Source organism: Microtus ochrogaster, chromosome 1, assembly GCF_000317375.1.
Source record: "Microtus ochrogaster isolate Prairie Vole_2 chromosome 1, MicOch1.0, whole genome shotgun sequence".
Classification (NCBI taxonomy): domain Eukaryota; kingdom Metazoa; phylum Chordata; class Mammalia; order Rodentia; family Cricetidae; genus Microtus; species Microtus ochrogaster.
Window position 1 is genome coordinate 124624123 of NC_022009.1, and position 9720 is coordinate 124633842.

At 49.3% G+C, this 9720-nt stretch overlaps 1 protein-coding gene across 1 annotated transcript in view; it reads left to right on the forward strand.

Moving 5' to 3' along the window:
- The first annotated feature begins 315 nt into the window (after positions 1-315).
- Positions 316-9720, forward strand: part of Tmem154 (transmembrane protein 154) — a 61633-nt gene continuing 52228 nt past the window's right edge. The window contains exon 1 of the mRNA XM_026778954.1: positions 316-379. Within this exon, the coding sequence (XP_026634755.1) occupies positions 316-379 (64 nt within the window). The remainder of the gene's footprint in view (positions 380-9720) is intronic.

The following is a 9720-nucleotide window of genomic DNA, read 5'->3' on the forward strand; positions in this document are numbered from 1 at the left end:
TGTGGTCCAGGCTCCCTCCCTATGCTGAGTGACACCTGAGCAACGGACTCGGTTCTCAGGGACAGCAAGGTGGAGGAGGCCCAGACTCCCGAAGGCTAGGGAGGTGCTAACTGAATCAGTGCTGGGCGAGCAGCTACTCTGTTGCAACCCTTGCCAGTCTGACAGGCTCCTGCAGAGTTACATCACTTCCTAAAAATCAGGCAAACACCTCTCCTTCAAGTGAGCACCGACCCAAAGGAGCAGGAAACAGGAAATGTGCGCGTCGGAGGGCGGCCGGGGTTCCGCAGCATCCTGAGCGCAGGCTAGCCAGCTGACATGACCGCGCTGTTCATCGCCCTGGTCTCGGCCCTAGGACTGGCGCTTGGTCACTCCGACCAGGGTAAGCGACCTCCTGCTGGGAACGAGGATAAGGAAGCCTGTGGGTGCCAACAGCTAAGGAACTCTTTCGGGGAGGGTCCCACTCAGAAAGCCTAATCCTTTCGGTGAAACTTAAGAGCGAAGAAAATTAAAAGTGTTTGGGAGGGCGAGACTGGAGGGCGGATCTTGCATACGTCGCGCCCTCTCGCTTCTTTCAAACCCCTGGCTATCTTTGCCTTTTATGATCCCTGTAATTAATCAGCTTTACAGGGCATATTAAGAAAACCATAAACTTTTTGGCAGTTCGTGGAAAAGAATGTTCCAGTCTGCTAAAAGACAGAAGTAATGATTTCGCTTTAATAGCTGAGAGCTCGGCTGGTTCCAAAAACCTCCTTGTGGGGAGGGAGGGGAGCAACTAGGGTATGGAACTTTACTCTTGGCGAGGATGTGGGGAAAGATGTAAATGGAAAGGAGTTACCAGGAGCCCGGTCGTCCACGCTCCAACATCCAGGTAATTCTTTGATCTGGTTTTCTTTGATCTTGGTTCCATAGGGGATGTTTCCTTCGCACCCATTGTTACTCACGAACATTTGCTTTAAAGGCTGATGTGATGACTGGGAGAGACAGTACTGTATCTCAACACTCTAGGCTGAGCAGCCCTTGACAACTGGCTCTCTTGGCAGTTGCTACAACAAGATCTCTCAATTGCATCTGTTGACTTTCCCTTTGCAAATACACGTGCAGCCCATGGTTTCTGAGGATGGGTGGAAGAAACGCCTGTTTCTAGGGAAGGGCTGTATCTAAAGCAGAAGGAAAATGTGCTATTGTTATTTAGATAGAAGGGTGACATCAGGCACTGAAGTCAGAGACCACAGCTCTCTAGAGGTTGGTGGGTATGCCTCCCAGCCTCTCGGCCTCCCTTGCAGGACACTCTTTAGGTGGTGTGCCCTAGTGTCTGAAGTAGCACCGGAGGGGTGGGTGTGTTACTTTCAAAGTGAGACCGGAAGTCAATACTTGTTTTGTGCCCTGTGCTTTGGAGCTGGGAGGAAGCTGGAAGGAGCCTTGAGGACTTGCAGAAAAAAATCGTCTTTTATTTGTCTTCGGCTTTCCTAAACTCTGTCAGAGCTTAGCAGACACTAGGAACTCAGTAATTGTTAAATTGCTGATTAATGAATTACTAAAGCCATCCCTGGAATGTCTATGAGGCTGATCTTCAAGAAGCACAGAGTCCCTGAAAGCAGAAGTCAGAGAGGAAAGTGTGGTTGCAGTACTGTGCAGAGAGCATCTCTGAGCGTGCTGCCTGGACCCTGCCTGTATCCCCATCTAAAAGATGCAAAAATACCACTCGCAGAGAGCTAGATAATAACGGCGGCATATTAGGACATTAGTCCAGGGAAAGGCTGGTCCGCAGAAAGCTTAGATTTTAAAGTAATCTGTGCGTATCCTTTTGAGCCAGTGCTGCTTAAGAATATGAGTTAGATTAGTTTCATTTTACACCTTTAGTTATTAAAAAATAAAGTATCTGTGGATGTTTAGCAGAAAAACCCAATCTCCTGGACAGTACCGCTCTCTTTAGTGCAAGCATCTTCTGAGGTCCACCCCCAAACAAAGCTTTCCAGCAACAAACAAGTAAGGTGACACGGTACAGATGCAGGAGGCCGGCCTCATTCCCTGTGGGTCAGCCTGCCTTCTGATGGACAGCCTGGTTCAGAATTGAGAATCATCTCAAGTGAAATTATCCCCTGAGAAACAAGCAGGAGGCAAGAAGGAAGATAGCTTCCCTTGGATCTTGACCAAATCGACGAGCACAGTTGAAAAGTCTCTACAACTGAGGCCAGTGCAGGATCTTCCGCAAGCTGGAACTGAGGTGTGTAGAGAGGGGGACCCATCTTTGTGGATCTGAATATTAGTAACGGAACTGGATTTGATGCTTGTCCACAGGAAAAGCAACGTTGAGAGTTGAGTTTACTGTGGGCTGCTGTAAGGGGGGGGGGGAGCAGGAGCTGGAGTAGAGGCAGAGGCAGAGTGAGCAGAGATGCTGGGGACTAGCTTCCGAGTTAAGAGCAAGAAAAAGACCAGGATGCTAGAGCCACTAGGCGAGAGGCTTTGGGGTGTGGGAACGGGGAGAGAAAGATGTGCGCACAGCTGAGATCTGACTCCAGGGTCGCAACACCCTCCGAGATATAAAGCTACAGCAAAAGAAAAGGGAGGAAAGAGAGGAGAGGAGAGGGAGAAGACAAAGAAAAGGAGAATAGAGGAAAAAAGACACATAATGATATTGATGCCTGTGACCCCAGCAGGGTGGGTGGGAACTCAGAAGGACTAGGGTCAGTGCTTAACTGGGCCATAGCGAGAGACCCAGCCTCAACAATAATAGCAACAAAAACAACAGCAAACCAAACCAAACCAAACAGAGGATGGGGCTTAAAAATGACTACAGCCCCAGATTCCCGGAAACTGAGGAGGGCCTTCAGGATGCATGCAGTTCTGGGAAGACGCATGCCCTGTACTTAGCTGTTACTGTTTGCACCTCCCTCGCTCAAGTACGGCCCACGATGTGGAGAAACAGGAACTTTGCAGGGCCTATCTGCAGCTTAACCCGCCCACTGAGCTTTTGATTTTAGTAATCATTATTTGCATTTCTAGAAAGTCTGACATATGTATGTTTTCCTTGGTTTTTACTTAAGCTTGGCTGTTTGCACCTTGTGTTCACCTTGTGTCTGCTGCTATCCAGCAGATGGTTTTCTTCTACCATTTACATAGACTGAACCTTGCTGCTTGCCGGACGCTCGGTTTCCCGGTCATGAGGAAAGTCTTGAGTGCCCTGAGGGTAGAGTCTGGCATGCTCGCCTGGTTAACTGAACCCCAGATTCTCTCCACCAACCCCTCACTCCTGGAAAGTGCAGCATCCTCCTCTGTAGCACACACTGGGAATGAAGCCACAGCTGTGTTGAGCTTAGAGGAAGTTATGGCTGGACCTGGGGCTTCACCTCAGCCACAGGACAGGCAGACAGTGGGACTCAGTCTCTGAGAGCTGAGAGGAGGGTGTAACACCCCTGGAGAGATGTAAGCCGTCAAAACAGAACCAAAAATGGGGCCAGCCAATAACCAGGAGTAACTATAGGGACAGGGAGTTGGCCAGAGAGAAAGATAAAGACAACTAAGCCAGATTGAAGGTCTGAAGAGGCCTGGCTTCCACAGGGTCAGGGCTGTCCCAGCTGACACTGAGTGTTGAATATCATTATCCACCCTGACATGACGATTTAGGCCATGGCCTGGTGGGTATAGCTTTAACTTTTGTTTGTTTGTTTTGTTTTGTTTTTGTTTTTCGAAACAGCGTTTCTCTGTAGCTTTGGAGCCTGTCCTGAAAGTAGCTCTTGTAGACCAGGCTGGCCTTGAACTCCCAGAGATCCGCCGCCTTGGTTTGGGAATGTCTCTGTTTGATGTGAATTAGCCCCATCTTCCTTTTTCCTCACCCGGTTGTCATTTCTAGAAACCAGATCCCAGTGGTTGCCGAGGTTTGCCGGTAGGTTGTTTTTGTGCCTGATTTACTTAAACGTTAGCTTACCCTTTCTAAAAAATCGTGTTTGTTCGCTTATTCATTTATGATTGACATCGCCAGATTTAGAAAATAAAAACGAGAGAACCAATTACATGGATCTCAGATAGCAGAGCCCAGAGCTTAATGCATAGACTAGACTGGGGTCAAACTTGTGATTTTCCTGCCTCAGCTTTCTGAGTGCTAGGGCTGCAGACATGCACCTCTGTGTCCAAGTAAGAATTTTGTATTCCGTTCTATGTAATGTTAATCTATTAAAGACTTGGCAAGTGTTATAAGCTAGAATGGCATTCCAGTGTATAAAGAGTGGCCAGGTAGCCCAAATCGCAGACTTGCCAAGTGAAAACCTCAAACAAGAGTCAGCCTTAGGTTAAATAAAAGCAAGCTTCCTGAAAAGGAAGTAATAACAAAATACTTGAAATGAAAAAGGCATTGGCTTGGGTCTCTTGCGTGCTCGATCAGACTCCACGCCTGACAGAGGCTTCCGTACTCCCATCCTGGATTGCCTCAGCTGTCTGTGTGCTCTGGTTACCTCTTCCAGACAGGTGTCAGGGCAAACATCCTGAGTGATCACCGTCATTGGATACAGATGATCAGACCCAGAGAATTGCAGAGTAGCCAATGAAATCAACAAGGCCTCTGCACCAGAGGGGAGGAACCGCGTGGCCTTCACGTGTGAGCTTTCACCCCTGGGGCACGAGAGCCATGAGCAGTGTTTCCTCACAGGGGACTTACAGCTTTGCATTAAGGGTTTGTGGCTCCATCTTTTTTCTCAGTCCAGGTTGCTTTGGAAAGAAAACCACCCGCGGGCTCTGCTCCTGTGACAGGGACACACCATATGGTCCCAAGGAGGAAAGCTTTAGGGTAAGGAGGGTAGCCAACCTGGTAGCCAGGAAACGAGTGACTGACAGTGCCACCCCAGACCCACCTGCCCTCCGTGGAACCCAATGCCTCCTGCATGCTTTCCCGTGGAGTAGCAGTCCCAGACCCATGGGCCTATTTGACATTTCTGTCAGTCATTCTGTCTCTAAACAGCTGTTTATACCAGACTCCCAGGGGCCAGGAGAGCACTGAACAGCCAAGAGCAGACCATAGAGATGTTCATGGTGGGAATAATTCCAGGTGATAACTGTTTTTTGTAAGATAGGGGCTTCTCCGTGTAGTGCTGGCTGTTTTAAAACTCACTCTCTAGCCTGGCCTCGAACTCAGAGATCCTCCTGCCTCTGCCTCCTGAATGCTGGGATTAAAGGTGTGCACCACCACCACCTGGCGTGGATGATAATAACTTGGCACAGCTTTATGGGCAGAGAACTTGGAAAGGGCAGGGTATCAGTGGTGGTGTCCTGCTTGGCACTAGCATCTGTGTGTATCACACACCGTCCACCCCTTCACAACCAGGCCGGTACCCAGGACGTCTGGTATGACCATTTGTCCCAGTGTTGTTTCTGGCCACCCTACCATCAGGTTGCACAAATACCGAACAATTAATTTTTTAAAAAGTGACCGCTAGAAAAGCCTCAACCACTTAATGGTGTATATATCTGTTCACTTCGTTCCTAAGTCTCCTTTCTGCATATGGTCAATAAGTCTGTCATCAGGAGTAATGGAAAATTAACATTCTGTCCATTTGTTTATGGTTTAGCTCAGTAGGTCTCAGCCCAGCAAGCGTATTTACCAGAGTAACTAGGAAGATTGTAAGAAACACAGTTGGGCCTAGGGGCTGTCGCTCAGCAGCGGATTGTGTGTGCTGCAGAAGACTCCGAAACACACGCCCCGTTATCCTGGCTACATCTCTAGATAGCATCAAATAACCCTTGAAGCCGAGGGACAGTGACAGTTGGGGACAGCTGATCATTATTGGCCACAAAACGGAATTATTCAGGCCACAGCCTTCAGATCAGATTACTGTCTTGGGAGCTAACTGAAGCCCACTACATGGTAACACAGGGCGCACTACACGGTAGAGTGCTACACGGTAACGCTGGGAGCACTGCATGGTAACAGTGGGAGCATTGCATAGTAACGCCAGGAGCACTACATTGGAATAGTAGGAGCATTGCATGGTAACGCTGGGAGCACTACATGGTAACGCTGGGAGCACTACATGGTAACGCTGGGAGCACTGCATACTAACACTGGGAGCACTTCATGGTAACACTGGTGCACTACATGGTAACACCAGGAGCACTACATTGGAATAGTAGGAGCACTACATGGTAACACTGGGAGCACTGCATGATAACACTGGGAGCATTGCATGGGAACACTGGGAGCACTACATCCGAACAGTAGGATCACTACATCAGAATACCGTGAGAAGTACCTGGCAATCCATGGTTTATGAACCTTCCCATCTAGTTCCAACCACTATAGGCTCCAGCCACCATGCCGTGCCATCTGCAGACCTCTTTGGGAGGTGCAGGTTCTAAAGCCAGGCTCATAACTCTCAGACTTAATCGGCAAAGGGAGTGCTCTGCGCTTGCCTTGTTTCTCTCCTAATGTATCCTGGCCAGCGTCTCCCAGGGGCTCAGCCTTCAATGAAGACCTTTAGTTGTTGAGCTTTGCTCATAGGTTGGGTACTAGGCTCCCAGGATCCGAGTTTGGATTCTTGTCAAGCTTCTAGAATGAACAGTGAGTGAGTTGAGGTCGCCCAAGGGAGGGTTAGAAGTGAGAGACCTTAGAGGTTGTTTCAGCCTTGGCTGTGTTCTGGAGTCCCCTGAGCACCAAAGCCTTTGCCCCAGCCTCTGATATAGAGACCATGGGTAGGGGTGAGATCAGAGCATCAGGCTTTTAAGTGCCCCAGCGGGGGGAGATGTAGTGATATTTCATTTGTATTTTAATAAATAAAGCTTTCGTGAAGTTCAGAGAGCAAAACAGCCAGCCATTGGCTCTTACCTCTACCTCAAGTCAAAATGGCGATCCTGCCTCCAGGAATCTCAGAGTGAGGCTATGTTTGAGAGCTGTTTCCTTCTGTTTTATAATCCTCTCTAGTTCTGGGATTAAAGGCGTGCACCATTACCACCCTGTTTCTATGACAAACTAGTGTGGCTACTGGGATTAAAGGTGTGTGTCACCACTGCCTCCTCTGTAAGACTGATCCATGCCACTATTTTATTCTCTGAACTTTAGGCAAGCTTTATTTATTAAAATACAAATGAAATATCACCACAGGAGGAGGGATGTGTGGCTGAGGCAGAACTGCCAGAGGTACCCTTAGATTTTGTTTTGTTTTGTATTTTTAGTACCCTTAGATTTTAAAGTTTGTTGTTCAAAATAGAATCTCATGTAACCAGGGATGACCTTGAACTTGTGATGCTCCTGCCTCTGCCTCCAAAGAGCTGGAATTGTAGCTTCTCCAGAGCTGAAGTTGCACCCAGGGCTTCATGCTCTGCCCCCTCAGTTTTCTGTTCTTTCTCCTTTTCTACTTCTAACACAAATTGGGTTCTTCCCTCTTTGCTCGTTTCTCTATGCAGATGTCAGGGTGACATGTAGGTGGGAGTCTTGCATTTAGTTTCTTTGAGCACCCTCAAGTCACATAGATGGCCAGTCACTCCAGAGCAGGAGAAAGCATGGGACGCCGGGTGTACGTTGTTCCGTTTCATTGTCCGTGTTCTAAGTAGCGAAATCATGTGGGCATACCCTCTGCCCGGTCAACAAAGGCCAGCACAGGGGTCGGGCTGACAGCATCTCAGGCTCTCCTGAGTTAGGAAACATTCTCTTATCAGCGCTTTATTTCACAGGACCTCAGCAGTGTGGTACTCTGTCGGTTGGTATAAAATACACCCCCATTTCAAAACCAAGAGGGGTTGGGATGTCACTCAGTGGTAGAGCATATGCTCACCTGCACAAGCTCCCCAGCACCCCAGAGCCAAACGGTCTTCATTCCCCAGCTCTCGGTGCCAACTACTCAGCACAGCAGAACCACAAAACCTAGATCTCCAGTACACACTTGTTCCACTTTCAAAAACGAGAAGTTAACTGGCTTGCTCCACCAAGAAGCAAAGTCATTTCCACTCAGTGGCCGTCCACAACATGGTGACTAGGGCACACATGCAACTCGGTTGCTGGAGCTTCTAGAGCTCATCTCATTTCGTCCCCCACTCATGAAGATTTCCCCCAGGGTCCTCACCAGGTGTCTGCACTGTGAGTCCCAGATGTGTTGGCATGGATACGGTCAACGAACCCTCCTACATGAGCCTGGCGACTTGGGGCTCAACAGTCAGATGAAGAAATGTAGCTTCGTGACTGGCGGCTCCTGCCCCCTTTCAGTGAGCAGAGAGAGAAGGATGAAATGGAAAAGCCATGGGAGGTTTGTGACGGGGTCCACTTGAGATGACCGCGACTAGGCTGCCTCAGAAACCTCTTAATAGCCCCGCAGACAGGCGCGGGTGATCTCCACAGGGCCTTCTGCACGGCATGCGTTGCTTTAGGATTTCTTCTGCCATGTGCTTACTGACACCCCTCCTCCCCACACCCATCTGCACTCACCCTACCCCCAGCTTCGCCAGCTTTATCCCTGTCCCTATCACTCAGGTCCTGAACAACATCCAGTGTTAGACTATAAACGAGGAAGTGACAGTAGGCAGGGGGGCTCCTGGGGGACAGCTAAAAGCAAACAAAGTAAGAAGGGTAGGACACAAAGACAGTATTGGCTGTGCCACCCTGGTGTGTGTGTGTGTGTGTGTGTGTGTGTGTGTGTGTGTGTGCACTCCAGGGCCCGGAAAGCACAGCGTTGGTACATCACATGTCTGCCTTCAATGATGCTATGAGAAGGGCAGGTGAGAAGGCCTTTTGGGGGTACTTTCAGGGAGCAGGTTCTAAAAATGGAGAAAACTCTTCTCAGGTCCCTTGGCTATGAGCACAGAGCGGGGAAGTCCTGGGTGCACAGTGTGTCTGAGGCCGAAAGGAGAAAAGCTGTAAGCCCTGGGGAGCTTAGCCCCGGCAGTGCCCATAGCTGGACTCACTTCCTGCGTACATAACTCGCACTCTCCACCACTGTGCTAAGCCCTATTGCTGCGAAAAAGTCACAGACATTCCCAAAGCACAAGCCAGTGTTCCTTAGAGAAGACTAGAGTTTGGGGAGGTACCTCGAGGCCAACTCGTGGTTTATGGGCTCCCCCATGCCCGTTGGGTTAAAAGCCCGTTGCTCAATGGCTGTGGGAGAAAAACAAGACAACACTCGAACACTTTGGGATTGAGGGCACGCACCACCACAACCAGCTGCTCCCATTTTCAAAATGAAAAACAAACAAGCAAACAAAAGGAATCCCTCGTGCATCGTCAGAATGTAGGCGGAACAACGGACCTGTTCCTCAGGGAAAGACATTCTCGCCCATTCGTCTGCAAAGTGTGGACAGGAAAGATCCAAAGGTCAGAATAGATGACAGGAGTGGGTGGGTGGGTTCTGTGTCTGTGGGCATGGGGTTTATCTTAGTGCCTGGTGCACACTAAGCCTTCCTTCAGTCTGTTTATTGTTATTTATTGGAGGGGTGGGCGCTGTTCATGAGGTTGGGCCTGGCTAGGACACGGGGAGAGCTATGGGAGGTTGTTATGGGAGCATCTCAAAGCGTAGACCTGCAGAATAAAGATGCAAAAAGCAGAGAGGGGGTGGGGGGAGGGAGAGGGAGAGGGAAACATTTGTAGAAGGGTCGCCTCCAGCGTTGACTCCATGTTCAATACACTCCCAGCTTGAGCTTCATGGAGGGCTAACCATGTCGCGCTGACCGGGAAAGCCAAGTCCAGTGGACCACGTTCACCACCGAACACATCTAGAATATAGTTAAAACTCACGGGAGCCGTGACAT